Source organism: Tupaia chinensis, unplaced genomic scaffold, assembly GCF_000334495.1.
Source record: "Tupaia chinensis unplaced genomic scaffold, TupChi_1.0 Scaffold000192_2, whole genome shotgun sequence".
NCBI classification, from domain to species: domain Eukaryota; kingdom Metazoa; phylum Chordata; class Mammalia; order Scandentia; family Tupaiidae; genus Tupaia; species Tupaia belangeri.
The window spans coordinates 66,795-91,699 of record NW_006159668.1 but is presented as its reverse complement, the minus strand read 5'-3'; the positions used below and the strand labels follow the sequence as shown (position 1 = coordinate 91,699).

Sequence of the window (24,905 nt, the reverse complement as noted above, 5' to 3'; positions counted from 1 at the left end):
ATTATTTAGAAAAGTGGTTTTTAATGTAATCTAGAGACCTTAGGGAAGGGTCCCAAAAACTCTTCTAGATGATCTTCCAGGAAAATATAATTTTCTTAGAAATATTAAACTTATATTTTTTTCTCTGCCACTGTACTGATATTTTACCTATGCTTTAAAAAAAATGATGGGGGTCAGGTAGGTGGTGTGGTAGCTGCAGTTCTGAATTCCCACATGGCTGACCAAGGTTCACGTCCCAGACCTGGCAGGTTGCTTTCTCATTTTCCATCTATTACTCTTTGGTAAAATTAAAAATAAAAATAATAATAACAATAATAATAATAAATTAAATTAAGTAATTATTTAAAACATAAATGGTAGGAAACTTGAAGTATTACAAGGAAGACAGTGGTGTCAAATATACTAGTAGTCTTTATATTCTTCAGTGCTATACACTTGCACTGAAATAAAAATTGCTAGCAGGGGAGCATTTATATGACTGAGTTAAGAGCTGAACTAGGCACTTTTTTTTCCTTTCAATTTTTGCCAAAGTGTGCACGGACTCACCAGAAAGAAACAGAGAGAAAGAGAGGAAGAGAAAAAAAATAAGAAAGCCCTCCCCATGAGGGATGGTCAAACCACAATCTCTTCTCTTCCATTTATCCCTCTTTTTGAGATTTTTAGACATGCACACATACACACACACGCACACATACACACACACACACACACACACACACACACACAGAATGTGTTTCAGACTGCCAGGTCCAAAACTCTAACCATGCAACTGACCATGTCAGATACTGTCACCTTAACCACCACATCACCAGCTGGTCCCAGGTCACATTTTTAATGACATATCATTCTTACTTGAAAGACTATTGACAGATAAACCATGATTATTAAGACTCGGGTGTTTGGGCTGGCTCCATGGCACAGCATGAATGCACTGCTTAGGAGAGGTCAGATTCTACATGGTGACCGTAGTTCAAATTCCCACCTGTCAGCCTGAAATACACTGGTACCTGTGCAAGTGCCAGAATCAAACAGGCTGGAGACTAAAGGAGTAAGATCACAGCATGATGATCTGTGAAGGGTGCCATAACCCTGTGAAGGGTGCTCCTCTCTCTCTCTTAAGCTCACTCTCATGTCCACACACACATATACACATTCTATAATTAACAAAGAAGAAAAATTTAAAAAAAAAGGCTTGATCATTTAGAAGACTTTTTTTCCCCAAAATTTAACAAGATGAATTTATTATAGCAGCTCAATAAAAATGCTCAGAATCACTTTCTAGTGATAACATCTGAGCTTTCAAGTGAAAAACAGTATTTTGGAAAACTTGTATTATCCACAAATCTAAATTAGGGTTTTCTGATCAGTTTTTCTGAATATACTGGTAGTGATATAAACAAGTACAAAACAAGTACAATGTTTTATTATATAATGAAATGTCCCAACATTTGAAAGAAACACATAGCTCACTGAACTAATACTTAGCAAAAATTTCAAAAGTTTTCATGGTTAAAAGACTTACTCAAAGTACAACATATACAAATAGATTTAAAGCTCATTGATACAGTCTCAGACTCTATACTGGAAGTAACCTTTATGAAATACTATTTTCCAGGCTTTGTAGTAATATCAAAGGTTATCAGAAAAGGGTATTAAAATATTCTTTTATTTTGCAACTATGTAACTAGGTGAGGCCAGATTTTCTTTATATTCTTCATCCAAACTTAATATTTTAACAAATTGAATGTAGAAGATAGGACAATGCAAGTTGTTGTCTCTTAATACAGACATTAAAGATACTTGTAAGAATGTAAAATACTGCCATTCTCATCATTTTTCTTCTTCTGGGATAGTCATTTTCATTAAAATATTATTTATTTTAACATGTAATTATTATTTTTTAAAATCTACATTCTTTTTTCAAGAATTATTTATTTACTTTTATTTATCATTAATGTTATTATTTTTAAATTTGCTACAAGGTATATGCACTCACCAGAGAGAAACAGAAAGCAAGAGTCATAGGGAGAAAAAGGGAAAGTAAGAAAGCGAGTCATCAGGTCCAGGACTCAAACCATGGTCAGCCATGTGGGAGTCCAGTTCCTTAGCACCATACCACCTGCTGGCCTCAATGATTATTATTTTTAATGAATTAAAGAAATAATTTTAAATTTTCTCATTTTAATTTCTAAGACTGATAATAAAAAGAACACAAACAAAAGCGTTTTAAGTATAAAAGAGTTCTAAGATTGAAATATTTGCAAACTGCTGATTTACAAAATACATATATGAGGATTCTCTGTAATTTGAAAGAAAAAAGACAAATTATCTGGCAATGTTATTTTTCATTCTGTTGTATATAATTCAATGATCTATAGGTCATTTTTTCAACAACCATTTCTCAGTCCCATAAACAGTATGGGAAACTAAATCATAAGACATAGCTCTTCCTTGTCTTTGAAGTCAATCTCTCTCAATCTCTCATTCTCCTCTACTTCCCTACCTCATCCCAGATAACCACAGGTTTGCTTTCTATTGTCATGGGTTTAGAATTCTCTTTTTAATGATTTCATACAGCAGGTTGCCTAATGGTTACATCACTGGACTCCCACATAGTCAACTGCAGTTCGAGTCCCAGACTCATCCCCTTAAAACTAAGACCAGGCATGTGATATGCTTGTGTCCAGCTTCCTCCTGTGTATGCATGTGTCCAGCTTCCTCCTGTATATATTCACTTGCATTTTCCACAGAGGGCTCTAATGAGCCCAAAACTGGAAGCATTCACTTAATTGCCTATGTTCCATTAATGGTAATTTCCCCCCTTATGTTGTAGATTTCTTTATTTCTATCTTCTATGAGAAACAGAGGAGAGACAGAAAGATAAGCACCCTCAACAAGGTCTCATTTTGCAATCGCTCCCTCCTTCCAGTCTCTGAGCCAGGATCATGGGCGTGCGTATACAGGTTGACCAGGGAAATGTACCCATGATCTTCCATATGAATCCAGCAACGTTTGAGCACCATGTTACTGCTGTACCACCAAGGTGGCCTAAAGACTTTCCTCTCTAATATTAACACAAAGCATAAATTATGAAGGGCTTTTTCATTTCTTTTGTGATGATAAATAATAGCTAAGAAATTAGATTCTTTTTTATCCCATTCTACAGTATATATGCTTGTAAACCTATTCTAAGCACAAGTCATTTAATTTCTTCTTGTAAACTAGATTTTTACAAGACTACTCCTCTTCTAAACATCTTGCCTTCCAAATATTAAGTGGACTCTTCACACAAAAAGATTCAGAATTATGTGTGTATATACATATGAGAGGTCTTCAAAATTATCACAGAAAATGGGCATCATGAAAACATCATGAACCATATTCAAAATTACCTTCGTATAGATCATAGACATAAACATAAGATATAAAACTATAAAGCTTCTAAAAATATGGGAAAAAACATTTGCATAATCTTAAGTCAGACACAATTCTTAGCTATGAGAGAAAGAAAAAGAATCATGAAAAAAAGAGTTGATAAACCAACCTTCATCTAAATTACAAAATCATTGTCAAAAGACAATATTATGAAAATGAAAAGAGGAAATATTTGTTACATATAAACAAATATTACCGATTTCCATAGAACTATTTAACCATATATATAATAAGAAACATTTTTTAAAAATGAATGAAGGATTTCTACAACTCCAATAAGAAATCAAATGATCCAGCTTCTTTTTAGAGAGAGACATTTTTGCTATAGGACTTGTCTCTCTCCCTGTTGGAGAAACAGACAAAGAGAATGCGAGAAATCATCCCCCAGAGGGAATGGCCACACTTCTCCTCCATTCTTTTAGACTTTGTGGAACACATGCACATGTGTCCAGCATGGATTTCAAGCCACTGGGTCTAGGATTCAAACTTCTGTCCGTCACGTGGGAGTTCAGCACCATAACTACTTTGCCACCTGCTGGCCACATGATCTAGCTTTTAAAAATGGGTGAAAGATTTGATGAGATATTTAATCAAAGAAGATATAGAAAGTGGCAAATAAGTGTTATAAAAGATATGAACAATGAAAAAAAGCAAAGAAAGGCAAATTAAGAACCCTGATGAAAGATCACTATATACCCACTGGTATGGCTAAAATTTGGATGACTGACAATATCGAATATGGAAAGAAGTGGAGAAACTGTAACTCTCAGATAGTACTGCTAGGAATACAAATGGCTTAACCATTTGAGAAAACAACTTGGCCATTTATTACAAAGTTAAACATACTCTTACCATACAATACAGAAATTCTACTCCCAATCATTTATCCAAGAGAAACAAAAGCAAATGTATTCAAAAAGAGTTGTTCTTGAGTGTTCATAGAAGCTTTATTCCAAATGGAAAAAAAAAACTGAAAACAAATGTTAATCAATTTGTGAATAAACAAATTTGTGATAAATGCTTGTATAAATATTAAAATACATGGACAAGCAGATGGCATAATGGTTATGTCATTGGACTCCCATGTAGTCAACCAGGGCTCAAGTCCTCAACCCAGTGGCTTAAACCTCACGCTTGGCATGTGTGCATGTGCACATGCCCAAGATATTGAGAGGAGAATGGAGGAGAAAGAATCATGGATGGCCATCCCTCCTGGGGGATGATTCCTCTCTCTCCATCTCTCTATCTCTCCAGTGAGTGCACATCCCCTGTAGCAAGAATCTCCTCTTAAAAAAAAATGGCAATAACAAAATAGGTGAATTTCAAAAGCTTTGTGTAAGTGGAAGAAACAAGAGACAAAAATTTCAAAATGTATGAGTTAACCCATATTAAATTTTTCATGGTTAAAAAGTAAAACCTACTGATAAAAAGCAAATCAGTGGTTTCCAGGAAATGGAATGCAAAGAGTCAGGAGGAAACATTTGGGGTGATAAAAATGTTTTCAATATTTGTAAAAATAAATCAAATCATGCACTTAGAGTTGATGAGTTTTATTGCATGTATATTTTACCTCAATGAAACTTAGAAAAAATTCCTAGGCTGGAGGGAACCTCAATATTCACTTCTCAGTCTCAAGAAAGTCATGGATGTCAATATCCAAGGCTCATATATGACTGTAATGATCTTTGAAAAGATTTACATTGACTTTTTGTTTTATTAACTGCCTTTAAACAACTAGAAACAACTCTTTTTTTTATTTTTGCTGCTCAGTCCCCATTTTCACTTTGTTTCACATTATCTGCATAGTTACAGAGAACTAATCAGACTTCATTAGTCTCAGTACTCTGTCTAAATTATAAAGGTTTTTGTTTTCTCTTTTAAACACATGTGCTTCTACAATAGCAGTTATCATTAAAAGTGGTATACCTTAATTATCATAGTAACTACCATAATCACCACAGTAATTAGGATTGCAATTATGGGCTAAGAAATTCTTCAAGGGCTCAAATTCTAGCTCCACCACTAAATGGGTAAGTGACTAAAAATATGTTCCAGTTTCCTCATCTACAAAAATAGGAATAAAAATCATCCTTAGTTAATCACATTATTTTGAGATTTAAATGAGATAATCCATGAATTATATTTAGAATTCTACAAGGAATATCATCACAAGAACTCAATATTTTTCAGCATTTGTATAACCCTCATATTTTCCATTAGAAATGAGACCAGTGTGATTTAAAAAGGCACAAAATGAGACAGTAAATTGAGGCACTGTACTCAACTATAACATCAACAGTCGACCATCCTCTGTATGATCTATTTATTTTTCTTCTTGTATTTTTAAATTTCTGGTTTATATTAGGCTAAAGAGAAAAAATTAAAAAGATGAAGAAAAAAGAGAAAAATTAAATTAAAAAATTAACACTATGTCTTAGTAGGATATTTCTTGTATCTATATAACTTTTTATTTTGTATGTGAGTTTGCATTGTACATACGTATATGTACTTTATCTTAGCTATATGTACTTTAATTTATCTTAGCCTAAATTTAATTTAGGGATCTTTAAAGAACTTATATTAATTTGGGGCTCTGTAAATGACTTGCACTTCTTGGATAGGAAAACTAGGAATACCCAAGTCCTGCCTTGGCTTACTCAGTCATCCTCCTCAGGAGTCGCCCAGGACACATACATAGAAAGAAGGTGAAGGAAGGCACAACTGTACTTTATTATTAGTTGAGAGTTTGACTTCAGACTCCGAGGGGGAAATTCATAATCTAGAGGAGACAATATGGAGAGTTATTTGTCCCTACGTTAGTTAGGAAAATAAGCCAGATCCAATCTGGATCTAACTTTGAGTCAAACTAAATCTTCTCAGACCAGGACAGTGAGGGTTGGTCATGGGCCACATATGAGGAAGCACATTCACAGAAAAATAGGTTGGTGGCCCAGCCTGCTTAAGGAGAGTATTTCAGCCTCTCATTATCTCTGTTTCTTCAAGAAATCTCTAATAGGAACCTCGTTCTTGTTTTTAGTCAGAAGATGATTCACCCTAGAGTATGTCTGACTCATCCAAATCAACTCCTTCATCCATGGGAGGAGGGTGCCAGGAGGAACTCAATGATTTTATAAAGTGGTGAGAGCACTTTCCCTCAAAGTCCACAGTGGTCATTAAAATTAATATGTGACTAGCTATTATGTGATGTAGTTTGCTATGCTAAACTTCATAACAACTACAATGTGAATGTCAAAGAAAGCACTTTAATTTTTTTTTATTATTTTTTTAGAGAGATTTTTGCTATAGGGCATGTGTGCTCACCAGAGAGCCAGAGAGACACAAAGTGATAAATCACTCTCCAGGAGGAATGGCCACACCACAATCCCTTCTCCATTCTCCTCTCAGGATTTTGGGCATGCACGCACATGTGCCTTGTGTGAGTTTAAGCTGCCAGGTCTGGGACTCAAGTTGCAGTCGACTACATGGGAATCCAGTGACATAACCATTCTGCCAACTAGTGGTCACCTCCCCCTCTCCCCCCCCCAAAAAAAAAAAACCTTTAAAATCAGTACTTTCCAATGACAGTAGGTTGAAGCGCAAGCTTACATGGAAGATAAGCCAAGACCCTCAATGCTATGAGAACAGCTATGAAGACTGCCATGGATTGCTACAAGGTATTTCCTAGATGATGTGCTATCTGAATCCTTAAAGAGTAAATATCACTTTTTTTTGGTGGGGGGGAGAGGTTTTCGCTATAGAGTGCGTGCACTCACCAGACAGACAGAGAAAGATATAGAGACAGAAAGCGAGAAATCACCCCCCAGGGGGGATGGTCACGCCGCAATCCCTTCTCCTACATTCTCCTCTCGGGATCTTGGGAACGCACACACATGTGCCCGGCGTGAGTTTTAAGCCACCAGGTCCGGGACATGAACCGAGGTCGACTACATGGGAGTCCAGCGACATAGCCATTACGCTAACTGCTGGTTCCCATTATCACATTTTTTAGTTTGTTAACAATTGGCTGGGTTTGTCAAATGCACCCTCTTGAGGGCAGACTATGTTTTGCTTGTCTAGTACCTAATAAGCAATTATTAATGATCAATTGAATGAATAGATTGATGAAGTGAATGCATATTTAACTATTTTAATTGACTACATTCAAGGCAATGTCCTATTTCAGCTCCTTTGATATTTGGAGCATTGAAAATTCTGGGTCTAGTCCCAATTCCTTAGTATATATAAATCTTAAATATATTACTTAACTTTCGTATGTCTCTCTTGGTAAATGGCACAACAACATTCACCTGTCCTACCACATAGGACTATTAAGACTAATAAAGTGGGAAATATATATATGGATGAATATATATATATACACACACACACACACACACACATGCACACTTTCAAATAAAGAGCATTAAGAAGCCTGGAATTTTTCTTGTAATAGGGAGAAATTCAAGGTAATTAGCAACTTAAAAATTTTAATATGGATTAATTTAAAATATATCACAAAAAGAAGTCTTTCACTGAGGCACAAAAGAAGAGCTGGAGAATTTTTTACAGGCTCACAATTTTTTTTTTTTTTTTTTTTTTGGAGAGATTTTTCGCCACAGGGCACATGCGCTTGCCAGAAAGACAGAGAGAGACAGAGAGATAGAAAACGAGAAATCACTCCCCAGGAGGGATGGCCACACCACAATTCCTTTTCCTCCATTCTCCTCTTGGGATCTTGGGCACACACGCACACACGCCCAGTGTGAGTTTAGGTCGCTGGGTCTGGGATTTGAACTATGGTCAAGTACATGGGAGTCCAGGGACATAGCCATTATGCTAACTGCTGGTCCCGAGGTTCACGATTTTAAAACTTAATTTATATGTTTACTTTAAGACTTTTTGTTTTGTTTGTTTGTTTTTTTGGCCATAGTGCGTGTGTACTCACCAGAGAAAGACAGAGAGAGACAGAAAGTGGGAAAGTGAGCACACCGGGGGAGTGGTCATGCTGAAATCTCTTCTCATCTGTTCTCTTAGGATTTTCCATGCTGAAATCTCTTCTCCTCTGTTCTCTTAGGATTTTGGGCACATACACACACATGTGCCCAGCATGATTTTCAAGCAGCCAAATCCAGGATTTGAACAACACAGTAGGCCATGTGAGATCTAGCACCTTAACCACCACTTCACCTGCTGGCCCTGAGGCTCATCATTTTTACATATACAGATTTATTTTAATATAAATTCCAAATTATAAGTTTTTTTTTAACCTCAGATAGTAGTAGAATGTAAATCAAAATCTATAATGAGGATATAAAATATATAAAATAGTTCAAAGCAATTTAACTTTTTTTAAAACATAATATTTTATTTTAACTTTCAGCACTACATTTCAAGTGATCTCAATACATACTAGAAATCATCAGTTTCATGAATTTGTGACATCATTTTCTTTACCAGGAAACTATGAAAAGTCTTTTCAATCATAGTAATTAAGTAATCATATTCCCTTGTCCACAAAGGGAAGTATTTAAAATCTTGAAGAACTATCACTGGATGATGATCTGCCATTAACAGTTTATTCCTAATTCAAACCAAATGATAGAGATGGATAGGCTAATCAGGTACATTATTTCTCTTGAAATACACAGGGTTAATTTTTTATGTTAGGTTGAATTTGTAAGCATAGTCTCTTGTGTTATAAGATAGAATCACATCAGCTCATATATATCGATTAAACACGTTTCCTGTAGGGACATTCAGAATGAAGCATCCAAAACCCTCCAGTAGATGATTAAGATTTTCTATTTTTAAGAGCGATTTTTACTATACCATGTGTGCACTCGTCAGACAGAGAGAGAGGGAAAGTGAGAAATCACCCCCTGGGGATGGCCACACCATAATCCCTTCTCCTCCATTCTCCTCTTAAGATTTTGGGCATACACACACATGCACCTGGCATGAGCTTCAAGCTGCTGGGTTCAGGACTCGAACCACAGTCAGTCATGTGGGAATCCAGCACCTTAACCACCATTCCACCTGGTGGAATGACTGGTCCCCGATGACTAAGATTTTTAAATAGCATATTACATTAATCTGCAACCACATAATGCCTAAATTATCCTCTAACAATTTAGTAAAGAAGATGAATATTGTTCACAGTATTCTGAACATTTTTAAATTCTTGCTGTTTGAGTCTCAAGATTAATAATAACATAGGTAACGAACTGGTTCTAGAAACATTTCTTGAAAATGCCGGCCAAAAATTCACATAAGTTCAAATAGCATTTGGTTTATACATCTAAGCCACTATTCAAAGATGTGAAGCAACTGAAAAAGTCCAGTCTTACCTACTATCTCTAGGAAGTTAGAAAAATTTATCTTGACGTTGTCAAAGAAACATATCCTTTCTTTTCACATACTATTTTTTAAATTAATTTTCTATACAAAGAGAGGCATATGTGTGTATATACACATCCACACACATCCACACACACTCCATTGTAAACTTAAAAGTTCTTGGCTTATGAATTTACTTTCTAGTTATATTTCTTGCAGGACTTAAAGCTACTCAGCTGAAACCACCCTTGAGTTTGGTAAATGGTGTTATTTTATTTCCATAAACATTTTGTGCATGGAGGCTACATTTGTGTGTGTGGAGGCTGCTAGAAAATTTATAGACTGGTTATTTTCTGCTTCAGTACCAATGAAGCACATTGCTCTCATGCTCAAAAGCCAAAGATGATATCAAGTAATACTAAAAAGAAAAAAAAAAGTCCAACATGAAATGATATTTGTTTATTCTTATCCTGGCATATCATTGTCCAAAGTGGTATAATTTAAATTTTGCATCTGCAACCCACTTTAAAGGCTCAGATAATACAAAACTGGTAAAGCACACAATCTGTAAAAGCATTAAAAAGTATTACGCAAATACCATAATAAGAAATCTCATTATTTTTTAACAACATTTGATATTTTGTGCCTGTGAAGATAGACCATGCTTAAAAAGAAAAGAAAAACTTTCTCATCCAGACCTACTAGTTAATTACAGGCTGTTTCAGTGAGAATGCATTCTTCCCTCTTGTATTAGGCTAGTTTCTGTGTATAAGACATGTCTGTTCTCTTTATGGTATTAATTGAAGTTTATCTAATTGGATCAGAAAGATATACCTAACTAATTCTTATTTAAATCTACCTGGAAAAATTTCCTAAACTGTCAATCTGAAACTCTTTTTGAAAATAACGTATGTCATTTCAGAGGAAAAATACAGAGATAGAAAAATCAAACAACACTTATTTCTAGACATGCACAGGTAGGAGTATGCAGACTCAAAAACACTGCAGTTTTCTCACATGCCTTTTTAGCACTCCAGAATTTATTGACTCTAGAATTTGTGCCACCTCTGACATGTTATCATTACAAGCTAAGTTGAGAAAAGAAAACGTCTTTTCCTCCCTGATAAAATGAAAGTATTGGGTCATTGGAAAAGTCATGTTGCATTTTTGCATAGAAAAACAGAAAAATATATCATGACTTTTCTGATGACCCTATATTAAGAGAGAAAAAAAATTGACAAATATTACACCAATGTTTGGTGTGTTTTGGAAATATCCTAGAGATCTAAGTAGAACAGTATAATTTTCCTCTTTTTAGTGACTAGGACAAAGACTGATGGAATTAAACAACCAAAGAATATTTTGTCATGATGTTGATTAAAACTGAAACACTCATGAAAATGCTGTTTCCTGGAAGGTGAATATACTTCAGAAGTTATAATTAATGTCCACGTTCATTAATCAAGTTCCCAACATCTGACCAGTGCATAAATCTTAAGCAGCAATATTGCACTGGGTAGTTTTTCAATTCAACCATATTTTTTATTTCTTTCATCATTATTCGGTTACTATTATATTCATGTCTCTCAGTGCCAACAATCACAAAGCAACCACAAAAATGATGTACACACATTCATACACACACACCACACATTATATTCTGGCTACAAAAAATGTTTAATTTTACTTTCAGTGACACTTGAACAATTGAACATAACCAACATTTCTTGAGAAAATACCTAAAACTTCTTCTTATAAGCACTTTCTCAGATTCATGGGAAAAGAAAAAAAAAGTATTATAGAATCTCAATTTTAGACCACATCAATACTGAGATAAAACCACTAACTTAAAAAAAATTAAAAATTGATGGATGCAGGGCCAGTTGGTAGCATGGTGGTGAAGGAGGTTGAATCCCATATTGTCAACTGCATGGTTCAAGTATGGGACCCAGTCGCTTAAAAAACACTCCAGGTGCGTGTGTGTGTGTGCCCAAAATCCTGAGAGAAGAAAGGAAATGAATGGACTGCAGTGTGGTCATTCCCTTCAGCAGATGCTCTCTGAGTCTCTCTCTGTTTCTCTGATGAACACACACACCCTATAAGAGAAAATTTTTAAAATATATGATGGTTTCAACAAATGTTGCTTGAACACCTGGATATCCACATTAAAAAAAAAAGACCTCACATCCTTTACAAAAATTAATCCAAAGTGGGTAATAAATCTAGAGGTAAAAGGTAGAACTATAAAACTTCTAGAAGAGAACATGGGATTTTTGTGGGTATGGAGATGACTATTGAGCTATAGCACCAAAGGCACAATCCATAGAAGACAGAATTGATAAAGTGGATTTCATTAAAATGAAAAACTTCTGCTCTGTGAAAGATGACTTCTCTCTGTCACGAGAATGAGAAGACAAACCACGACTGAAAGAAAATATTTACAGAAGACACATATAACAAAGTACAGTTATTCAAAATTGGACACAAAGAATCCCTTAAACTCAATGATAGCAAAATGAATAACCAATTTAAAAATAAAAGTCTCAAACAAACATCTCACCCAGAAAAATATACAGATAGCAAGTAAATATATAAAAGATGTTCATAGGGACCAGCAGTTAGCATAATGGCTATGTCGCTGGACTCCCATGTAGTCGACCGCAGTTTGAGACCCAGACCCAGTGACTTAAACTCATGCCAGGTACATGTGTGTGTGCGTGCCCAAGATCCGGAGAGGAGAATGGAGGAGAAGGGATTGCAGCGTGACCATCCCCCCTAGGGGGGTGATTTCTCGCTTTCTGTCTCTCTGTCTCTCTCTGTCTTTCTGGGTAGCGCACGTGCCCTGATAGCAAAACCTCTCAAAAAAAAAAAACATGTTCATAATACATCATAGCAAGTTGCAAATTAAAACAATGAGATACTACAATGCACCTATTAGAACAGCCAGAATTTAAACCACTGACAACACTAAATGCTGTCAAGGGTATCGGGCAACAAAAACTCTTAATTTGTTGCTGGTGGCAATACAAAATGATAGTCATTTTGTAAGATGGCTTGACAGTTTCTTACAAAACTAAACATACTTCTTTTTTTTTAAAGAATTAGTTATTTAAATTTATTTATTCATTCATTTATTTTCATTTGACAAGAGAGAGACAGAGAGAAAGAGAGAGAAGAAGCGAGAAAGCAAGCACCAGGCCCAGGACACGAACCGTGGTTAGCCATGTGGAAATGTCCAGCACCTTAACCACCACGTCATCTGCTGTCCTCAACATACTTATATGATCCAGCAATTAAGCTTCTTGATATATACATAAAGGATTTGAAAATGTATGTCTACACAAAAACTTGCATTTAGATATTTTCCACCTTTATTCATAATTCCCAAAACTTGTAAGCAATCTAAATATTCTTCAGGTGAACTGATAGACTGTGGCACATTCAGATAATGGAATATTAATTCAATGATAGAAAAATAAATAAAGAAATGAACTACTAAACCATGAAAAGACATGAAGGAAGCCTAAATACATATTACTAAATGAAAGAAACCAATCTACAAATACTACATACTGCATTAATTCCTGTTGTGTGACATTCTGGAAAGGGTGGAACTATGGCCGAATGTCATTTCTCTTTATGGTTTTGATTGGAGTTTATCTAGTGGGATTAGAAAGATATAACCAACTGATTCTTATTTAAATACTATCTGGGGAAAAAAATCTTGAATTATCAGGGTGTTTTTGTTCTTTTGTTTTGTTTTGTTTTGTTTTTAATTTTTATAATGACTACGTTATTTCAGAAGACAAGTAAAAATATCAGTGGTTGCCAGAGGTTAGGAGGGAAGGAGGGATGAATCGGTGGAAGAGAGGATTTTTAAGACCATGAAACTATTTTGTATGATAATATTTTGGTCAATATATGTCATTACACACTTGTCAAAACCCATAGAACGCACAACAAATAAACCCTACTGTGGACATTCTTGTGCCTTCCTTCCACTTGGTTGTGCTATGAAACTAAAACAGTTCTAAACGCTTAAGTCTATTACTTCTATAAATTGAAAGTAACATAACTAAGATGAAAAGACTTTCAAAGAGAGTATTTTCTTTACCACTTTAAAAGAAATTAAAAATATTGTACTAAATGTTAATTCTCTATATAGTTAAACCTCATTAATAGATATTAAATGGTATCATTTCATAAAATAATTCATTGAGAAATTAAATATTGAATATCTAACAAACTAAATTTAAATAATTGAATCTAATATTAATAAAGATAATAGTAGAAATGTGCTTTGATCAATGGGTGCTTTCAGTTTACTAAAATTCATGGAGCAGGACCAGCAGGTGGCATGGAGGTTAAGGAGCTAGACACCAATATGGCTGACCACAGTTTGAGTCCCAGACTTAGAGGCTTGAAAATGACACCGGGTACATGTGCATGTGTTCAAAATCCCACGAGGAGAACGGAGGAGAAGGGACTGCAGTATAGTCATCCCCCTAGGGGGTGATTTCTCACTTTCCCTCTGTTTCTCTACAGTAAGTTTATACGCCCTATGGCCAAAACCAAAAATAAATAAATAAATAAAACCAACTCACTGAGCTGTACACGCATTGCACTGTTCTGTATATATGTTATACTTTCTTCAAAGTTAAAAAAAAAAAGTTCAATAATCATGCTTCTTCATTTCATTAAGTTTAGATAGAAGCAATACAAGATAGAGATAAGGGTATATAAATTTTAATGTAAGCCTAAGGTTTATATAGAGAACAAAAGTGAAGTTTAGAGAGCATCAAGGAGCTGAGAGAAAAGGCCTTTTGGATTTATTGTTAAATAGGCTAGAATTTCTCAGTGTTGCTCATGATCTAATGTAGATCAGAGGGTTATCAGTATAATCCAGACAGCCCATAATTAAAAGTATAAGATCTTGGAACAATTAGAACTTTCTTAAGCAGGATTAAGAGTAAATTAGGAATTCATAAATACCTTTCTGAAAGACTTGAACCACATTCTTTTTAACTGCCAATATGTGTGTTTTCATTTTTGCTTGAATAGCTGTAAAATATGAGGGGCTCAAGACTTCTAACTAACACTATCATGTGAAATCCACTCCTCTCTATTGTGTACAGACAGGCAACTGCATCATTTGGATACTGGTACAGTGAGGTTTGTCTGGTTGAGTTGGGTGTGACCAATGGCCTCTAGTTAAATATTTGGCACAGGGTAATGGGTATCTTTTTTATAGTCTATGACTAAGTGAATTCCTGATGACAGACTCAACATAGAGGATGTGTTATATTCTAGTGCACATTCCCTGAACACAATTTCAAGCAACAGCCTCCACCTCCTTACCTATCCTGTCATTTCACTCCAGGGAAGATGGATTAGTCTGAGTTCGATGTCCTCTTATTCCTATACCTAACCCTAGGCTCTACTAATAAATTAAAGGTTGGAAAGGTGACTACAGGAAGAAAGATCAAAGGCAAACTAAAAAGCCTAAACAATCTTTAGAAAAAATAAATAAAATCTTGAAGAAAGGAAACATTAGTTTCAGACAAGAGAATAGTATTGCTTATAGGAAATTTAGCAAATGATTTGAAATATAAGATGTGTAGTGGATTTTGTGTAAATGGGTATCAACTTGGGGGGCTGTATGTTTCAAATTCAGTAAATATATACAGAGAGCTTTTCCTTGTCAGGGGCAGAAAAAAAATAGTTAACTTTTATTGGTTATTCATAGTGTTCCAGGCATGGTTCTAAGCCCATAGACATGAATTATCTTATTAAATGTTTGTAATAACATTACAAAGTAGGTGTAATTATTATTCCCATCCATATATAAGAACATTAAGGCTTATAAAATGAAAGGGCTCTTTCCAAGCTTTTACAACCTAAATAGAAAATCTAATAATCCAAGCTCATGCTTGTCTCTCGAAAGCTCATGCTCTTTGCCACTTTGCTGCTCTCTTGGTAAGTGAGTTACAAGAACAAGTAAAGGAACAAAATATTGAGAAGAAAAAGGACAAGAAGAGAGGAAAAGAGGTTTAAGAGGTAAAAGATGATAAAGTTAAGGGGGAAAAAAGTGAAACAGAGAAGAAAGAAAAAATACAAATGGCACAGTCCATGCATAACAGACACTCAATAAATGTTTGGTAAATGAATATGTGTGGGGGCCAGAAGGTAGTGTAGTGGTTAAGGCACCGGACTTAACCAAACTGTGGTCAACTGCTGTTCAAGTCCCATACCCAGGGGCTTGAAACTCACTCTGGGCACATGTGCGTGTATTCTCAAAATCCCCAGAGAAGAAATGTTAAGAAAGGATTGCAGCATGGCCATCCCCTCTGGGGGGCTATTTCTCACTTTGTCTCTCTGGTGAGCTTATGCACCCTATAACAAAAATCTCTAAAATAAATAATGTGTGTGACATATACACAAAACTACCATGAACACACATTCCCTCAATTAAAAAAATTAAAACTGGTAATCAGTCACAAAGTTATTTTATCGTAATGATTTTAGAACAAAGCCAAAAGACTAAGAATGTCAAATTTTCAAAACTGTAACGATTAAAAACCAGAATTAAAAAGAATTTAATTATTCATATCCCTTACTTTCAAAATAACTTTGTGATTAAACCTTAATGTAACTATAAGAGTTAATAACCTTAGAGAGAAAAATAATCAAGGCTCCATTGTAATTTTCAGGTAGATTCTGTATTAGGCAAAAATATCACTAGAAAATAATTATCCCAAGTAATACAAGAGCTGTTCCATTGCACACTTTCCTTCATTTAAAAAAAAAAAAGTATGTAATTTTGAAGGAAACAGAAGAAATAATGAGAAAAAGAACCCTATTTGTTCTACTCTAGAGTCATCAACTGCTCATCTCCGCAGTAATGTATTTTCACCTTTGAGAATGGAATAAAAAACATGAACATTTTTATTCCTAGATCCAAGAAATTAACACTGCTAGGAAAACCTTGTAGACTGGTGCTAAGGCAGAGGCATCTTTTCCAACTGCCACCTTCTTTTCACATTCACTAGTTACTCTTATATAGAGAGCATTTTAAGTCTGCATCTTTCTAAAATTTCTCATGTCCTCAGTCCCAACCTGCCCATCTCATTATCTCTGTAAGATGATCACAAGTATTTGCTCTTTTTTTAATCTCATGATAACATGTTCTTCATATATTACACAGTTTTGTATCTCTTTATTAAGTACTTTCTATTTATTACCACCTCATGTTTATATTTCACAGAAGTGCTAGAAAAGTATTTATATATATACATATATACAATTATTATTAATATTATATAGATAATATAGATATCTAGATATTATCTGCCATATGTCTGTTCTGGTCCTAGTTCCATATTGGTGGATTATTGTAACAATATTATGCTTTAAAGTTAAATGTTGGGTAGCAATAATTTTCTTCAAAATCATTTTTAGCTAATTTTACTCATTTGTTCTTGTAATTAGAATTTAAAATATTTAAAATTCTGGAAAACAATCTTTTGTCATTTCTAATGGAATTGGACAAAGCCTGAAAAGAACAATAGTCTTCCTATAACCATATCTTCAGTCCATGAACAATGTCTGTCCTATTTTTTTAGTGTTTATGGCTTTGAAGACAGTTGTCTTTACATAGGTCTTTAATATTTTTGGTTTGATTTATTACAAAATATTTTAAATATTTTTCATAAAGTAAACAAAAAGTTCCATTTTCTAGATATTACTCAATTGCTTATTACTAAGTAGGGAAGTCCTTACTGTTTTAATATTAATTTTATATCTGGTCATTTTCTAAATCACATACTTTAAAGAAATTTTCAACTTAATGTCTTGATATCAAATTATTTGAAAGTAATAATAATCCCATTTTATTTCCTTTTTAGTAGTTTGTTTCATGCTTTATTGCATTGGTTTAAATATATAGAAAATTCATAATAGTGGCAATAGATCTAGTCCATCTGTTTAACGGGAATAACTATGAATCAGTTATAGACTGATACGTACTTTACCATGTTAAACATTTATTCCATTTCTAGTGCGTTTATTTTGTATTTATGACAGAAATGAGGATCATATTTAATCAAATGGCTTTACATAATATTATGAAATGTTTATTATTGTCCTATTTCACCTATTAGCATGATTGTGATACATTTCCTAATATTAAGCTATTCTTATTTCTTTTATTTTATGAAGATAAATATGCTTCAAAATCAGACTAAAATGTTCAGAGACTCTCAAAAGAACATATTTGGAGGACCAGCAGATGACAGAGTCCCTGGAATCCCACATGGTCAACCACAGTTCAAGTCCTAGACCCAGAGGCTTGAAACTCACTCTGGGTGTGTGTGCATGCATGCCCAAAATCCTGAGAAGAGAATGGAGGAGGAGGGACTGTGGCATGGCCATCCCCCCTAGTAAATGATTTCTCACTTTCTGTCTCTTTTTGTCTTTCCTATTGCAAAAAATATCTCTCAAAGAAAAAAAAAGTATGTATTTGGAAATATTGCATTAAGTCCTTAAAAATAAAAAAAGTTTTTAAAGAACAGAAAATGCTGATAATTCCATCTCATAGCAGTTTCTTTGTTTTTGCAAATTTTTTTCCTATAGAACACTGAGAACTGAAATGGTCAAACCACTCCCTCACTACTGAGTTTAGGGAAGGTGTTTCATTCCTATTGGTGTCAGGAAGTTCAGTCACAATATGAGGGCTTGCATTACAAGATTCAGAAGTTGACTTTTTTCCCAGATTCTCAGATTCTATGTTATTCTTAATGTGTCTCCCTCGGCCTAACACTTAGAGAAGCAATGATACCCAGTGACCAAGGTATGGCCCATCTCTCCAATTTCTGCCTCCTGCTCATGCTGCTTACTTACACTTTCCCCTTTAAGTCTTTTACAGAAAATTCCTAAATGTACCCTTCATCTAGAAGGAAGGATCCATATACCACTTGCTCCTGACTACTGGTTATTGGAAACAGATCTAAAATCCACCTATGTTTGATTGATGAGATTTAAGCTTCCAAGAAGTTGTAATTTAAGCTTTTTTTTTTTTTAACTTTTTCTCTTTAGTTTTTGCTATAGGGTATGTGCACTTACCAGAAAGAGATAAAGAGAGACAGGGAGAAAATGAGAATGTATCCCTTCCCCCAGGGAGATGGCCATGCCATGATCCTTTCTCTCCTTTCTGGATTTTGGCTATGCACACACATGTGCCCAGTATGGTTTTCAAGCCACCAGGCATGGAATTCAAACCACACAGTCGGCTACGTAAGATCCAGTGCCTTAACCTCCATGCTACCTGCTGACGAGACTTTAAAAATATTGTTAGTCTTAGCAGATGTCCTGATCAAAAAATAGCTAAATTCTACAAATACAGGCTTTCTGCTACATGGTAGACCTAGAAGTAGACCTAAAACTAATAGAGAGAGAACCATATAATGCAGACAGGTAGAAAGATGTTTGAGTTTCTGACAGATTTTTATTTTTCAGAACCAGTTCTTTTCTTAGATATTTTTATATCCTGCACGGAGTTTTCTTGATGTTTGTAAATCTATCTACTCAAACAATCCTGATTAATATGACACTGTGCTTGACTCCCTCTCCCTTGACAAGAGCTCAACTATATGGAAAAGGGGCAGGGAGGTACCTCTGGAATTCTATCCAGCACTTTTTCTTTAATGATAAATAAGGTTTTCAGAGAACAGAAAAATCTTTGATTCTATACAAGATACAGTATTAATATTTTATTGCCTATAGAACAGTCTGGAGTTAAGAAATTGACATAGTTGCTTAAGTTCCTGGAAAATTTGAACTCTTTTTCTTTATTTTATGTTTTTCTTTTGAAAAATCTTAGGATTTAAAAAATTTATAGAAATAGCATTTTGTTCAAATGGTAGCAGTATAAATGATCCTAAAAGGAAAGTCTTTGTTTCCCTCTGGCTTCCCAAGAAGATAAGAGAAAGTTGTAAGGAAAACATAAGTAATTCTCAATTATTCCATGATCCAGGATGTGCTTAAAATACAGATGTGGAAAATGGAAAAGGTAAATTTTTGTAGTGGTTAAAAAAGAAAAGTCAGTTTGAATGGTTAAATTCAATCAAACTACATTATACTTATGTCCTTCTTTAATTTTATTGCTTCCATGGCCAAAAGACAGAGAGACAGAGACAGAAAGACAGCACCCCCAATAGGGTCCTGATGCTGTACTCCAACACCAGCCTTCCTTCAGTCCCAGATTATGGACAAGTGCATGCCTAGCACACTCAGCGAGGAATTCAGATTTGAACCAGGAACCTTTCAAAGTGGGATATCTCCGAGCATTGTGCCTTGCTGCTGCACTGTCTGAGCCTTAGCATATGTCTCGGATTCCAAATAGATTTTTGTAGTTAAGCACTCTGACTAAATACTTCACCTTTAAATAGCTTTTTTGTTACAGAATAAGTCCAGGCTGAAATACTAAGGTTTATCAATCACAATTCTAATGTGTTCTTAAATTACCAACTAAGAAATGCATGGGAAAAAGCAAGAGTTTTTTAAGCCAAGTATCTCTAACTTGTGGTTTAAGTAAATATACCACACACCTAGTTACGAAATTTATTTTTAAACATCACTGTCTTTCTATTTATTTATTTTAGACATTTTTTTTTTTTTACTCTATTTTGTCTCTCATCAGAGACAGAAAGCAAAAAATCACCCCTCTGGGTGGATGATCATGCTGAAATCCCTTCTCTTCTATTCTCCTCTCAGGATTTTGGACATGCATAAACACACTCCCAGCATTGAATTTCAAACTGCAAGTCCAGGATTCAAACCACGGTCAGCCATGTGTGAGTCCAGAACCTTAATCGCTATGCAACCTACTCACCCTGATTCTCTTTCATTTTATACAAATCATCGGAGCAGCATCCAGTGTCTTTAGCTACTTCACCTTCTGCTATTATAAACCAGAAGAGTCCACTTTCAAGCAAAGACATAGTTTTACTATCTGACACTGAAAGGGACTACAAAATGCAATATGTCCTGATATTAATGTCAAAAATAAGTGTTTTAAACAAATTTACCTACCCAAAAATTATACTTTAGGGAAATCACTATTCAGTACTTAAATGAGCATTACTAAATAATTCTATCCAATAGAGCATTTTTTTAAATTACTTGAGAGGAGTACATGGTGCGCCTCACCAATCCTGACAAAATCAGGAAGACCACACTGTGCAAAACAGGTAGTTGCTTATGAAGCTCATTCTTTGACAACTGTAATAGCTATGCTAAAATCCTTCTGGGATGTAATATTTTTCTATTGTTGAATATAATAAGCAGAATAAGCAGCTCTGGGTCTATTCAAGCACATCTAGACTCTTTAGGAGATTAAAAACTGGCCTTGAAGAAACCTTGGTTTAGTCAATGGCCCCTTTGCAGCCTAGTCCTTGGGAAGTAGTTGAGTGGGTTGAACTCCTATATGTGAACACTGACCATTACCAACCTAGCCTACCCAACCAGTGTCCAACAACATAAAATAGCTGCTAGGTTCCAACACACACTCCATATAACTATTTACAGCATATAGGATCCTTGTGGGATTGAAAGTGTGTTCCATAGAGCCACTGGGACCCTTCGAAGAATTTCTAAGATTAGCAAGTAGGACTATGAGAAGTAGATCACCCAGGTTATGCCAACCCCTTCAACCCACCTGCTCTTACTCTGATCAGCTCAAAAGTTAAGATTTCAGAGTTGCATGCTTTTGAATACAGAATTTTTAAATCAGAGTTTAAGGGAGATACTATTCATTTATTCTTCAGAGAGTACAGTACATTCCCATCTCATCAGGGCTCAAAAGAGTTCAATGTAGATCAAAGAAGATTATCTTTCTCCTCCTTGAAACCCTTTTAATGAACTATCCCTATGTTACAAGCATTACATTTGTTAGCCTTGAGTATGGTTAATGCTAAACAGTCAAGAGAAGGCTTCTGTTTTTGCTGTAAAATTTTGTTAAACAGCATTGCTGATTTGACTGTCAGCCTCATATAATACCTTACTTTTAGAAATAATTTTCAGGAACATTTATTCTCTGCTGAAAAATAGATAAGCTTGCTTCATCACATAGTGAAACTGATGTCTCCCATGACATGTTCCTCTATGCTTTAACTGCTTGGAAGGCCCAAATTTAATGTTACTGCTCAGCAATAAAGAGCAAAAATATCCTGTCATTTGACACAGAAAAGATGAACCTAGAAGACACAATCCTAAGTGAAACAAGTCACGCTATAAAAGACAAACACTGTATATCCCACTTAACATGTAGCAAGTGTCTGCACTTCTGTAGTGAAAACTGAAAGACTTGATCACATAGTAGTAGAGAGAGTACTGGTAGATACCAGAAGATGCACAGGGAGGAGCAGAGATAAGGGAGAATTGGGAGAAAATGGTTCCAGACACTAGAATGCATGTAAACAGGGGAATGGGTTATGGAATGCTGGACCCAGCAAAGTAAAAGACGTCATGAACAATTTAGTATATACTAAAATAAATAGCCTAACAAAACTATTACCATATGTTCACAACATAATATAATGTTCAATGTTGAATAAGATGAATATGTATATTGCTGTGATTTAATAATTACACACTTATACATGCAGTGAAAACCATACTGTACCCCATGAAAATAATTTCTTAGAAATAATTTAATCCATTATATTGGTTATCATATGTTTCTTCCTTCTGTATTAATTTTGAGGGTATACTTCTATTTTAAAAGTCTTATATACCTTTTTTTATCACAAACAGGTAAGGGGTTAATAATAGACACTATTATTAGACATTAATAGACAAGCCAATAATGAAATTTAGAAAATCTTTGTCCTGAAAATTACTGAAAATCAAGAAGATTATATATTTCATGATAAGTTGCTGACATTCAGATCTCTTACCCTGTATCACCAGCTACTGATACACAACCAAGTCTCAAGCCCAGCAAATAAATCTCTAAGAAACTCAGAGATTCTCTAAGTGTGTACATTATATTTTTGTTTTTTTTTCCCGTGACTCTCATCTGGCATAGACTAATCTTGTATTGGACATAGTTGTATTAGGTAGGCTTCAATAGGTCTGTTTCTTTCAAGAGGAAGAACAGGCCTAAAGAATGCCTTAACAGCCTCATATGCCCCTGCCCATTGTTCCACCCTTATCTCAGACTCCTATCCCCTTCAGATTCCATCTGTCCCTAATTCCCTAGAGAGGTTTTCTTTTATAAACTCTAAATGCAGTGCACTTCCCTTTATAGTACTCCTTGCAAATTATATAATTATGCTTTGGGTGTTTTGATTAATATCTAAGTTCCCCAAGAAACATCAAATAGTCTATTTCACCAGTAATGTGCCTTTCACATCAATCATTGTACGTAACATAACCTACATGCTCTATAACTATCTCTTAACCAAAATAGGAAATTTTGTTTAATTCTCTGTCCATAGCAGATTGGAAGCAGCAAATTATAGAAGGAATTATCCCTAAAGACAAGTACAGGGACAGTAAGAGCAGCATGATAATGTAGAAGAGTAAAGAAAACCTATAAAATGTGGACAGAAGAACTCAGATCATTGGCGTCTACCAGTAAATCACCCTAACAGCTATTAGATACTAAGATATTCTTTAATGATCATTAATAGCATCCTATTATGGTATTTTATAATCATTAAAGTCATCAAGGAGAGAGAGATTTTGACTTACGGTTAAAAGAGAAATTAGTAATTCACCTTTAAAATGTTTTCATCCAATGAGTGCTTCTTTAAGAGACTTCCCTATCTTCTAGAGGTTAACTTCAATTACAAAGAGAATTCAGTCATTTGCATCCTTCTTCCCATCTCCTAGCTAACAATATAAGATAAATAGTGTTCCCCAACCTCATGTTAGGGTTAATTACCTTGTACTGGAATATGCCTCTTGTGCTCATTTTGATAATTGCATGAATATTATTTTCAAACTCCCCTTAGTATTTACATATTCTTAACAAAAAGATTAATGTTACATAATGTTTCACAAAAATTCTGCTGGAGAGAAGAATACTGTGTTGAATATAAACCAAATTCCATCTTATGTCTCTCAAAAAAAAAAAAAATCCACTTGAATTCTAAATTGAGGATGACCTTGTGCTTTTTTTGAGAAAGGCTGGCAGCTGAGGTCACTGGAGTGTATTATGATAGACAGTGTGGTGCTGTGCGAGGCTCGGAGGCATGTCCATTGTGTGGATTACAGCCAAACCAAAAGAATTAGACAGCTCGGAGCATTCTATCATTTCATTTGAAAATAATGGCCAAAGTCATGGGCAGCAACCATTACAACGTTCATGAAAGAACAGCAGCATTCAATAATTCCATCACTTCAGACAGGCACTCCAGCTATTCTCATTCATGTGCTGTGAATCCGGCATACTCGGTATCGGTTTCTTACAACAGTCACAAAAGCAGCATTTCTCCTTCTACAGTGGGCACATCTCATCTACACTGTATTGTATGTAGCTCCTTGCTTTGAATTGACTAAATCATTGAGAAGAATATAAAGAAAGATGCAGAAAACTCACTTTCTTGGAGTATAAATACATAGCAACTCTAAATCGCTCATTTTCAAGTCAAATTACTGTTTAAAAAGCTTAAAATCAGCTTCAAAACAAAATGTCTACACTCCCTTCTCTAATAATGGCATGAACAAAACATCTTCAAAGAAATATAATCTGTTGTCAATAGTGTCGAATGAGCCTCCTAAGTTATTTCTGAAACAGGGATATTTAAGTAGACTATTTTGATTGATAGAGGCTTATTTTTAACTTTTGCTTCTTTCAGGAGCAGATTAATGATAGCGCAAAAAATATGTTTGAGATTTAAAAGCAGGTGGAAAAATTCACACTTCTGATTAAAAAGGAGAACTGCTTCTAATCCTGTGCTTTCCACTCTGCCTAAATGCCTTCTATACATAGGGAGGGAAAAAAAAAACAAAACACCCTGTCACTTCGGAAGTATCTGGAGACACACGCACACACTCACGTGCATGCATACACACAAAACAGTTGCAACTTACCATTAAAATTTACAGCTCGAATATAACCAAGTAACTCT

At 34.9% G+C, this 24,905-nt stretch overlaps 1 protein-coding gene across 1 annotated transcript in view; it reads right to left on the bottom strand.

Annotated features, from left to right (window-relative positions):
• The window catches only part of LOC102480521 (metabotropic glutamate receptor 8-like), a 340,194-nt gene that overhangs the window by 291,183 nt on the left and 24,106 nt on the right, over positions 1-24,905 (bottom strand). The window contains exon 3 of the mRNA XM_006146885.3: positions 24,868-24,905. This exon is cut by the window's right edge and continues 184 nt beyond it. Coding sequence (XP_006146947.1) covers positions 24,868-24,905 — 38 coding nt within the window. The remainder of the gene's footprint in view (positions 1-24,867) is intronic.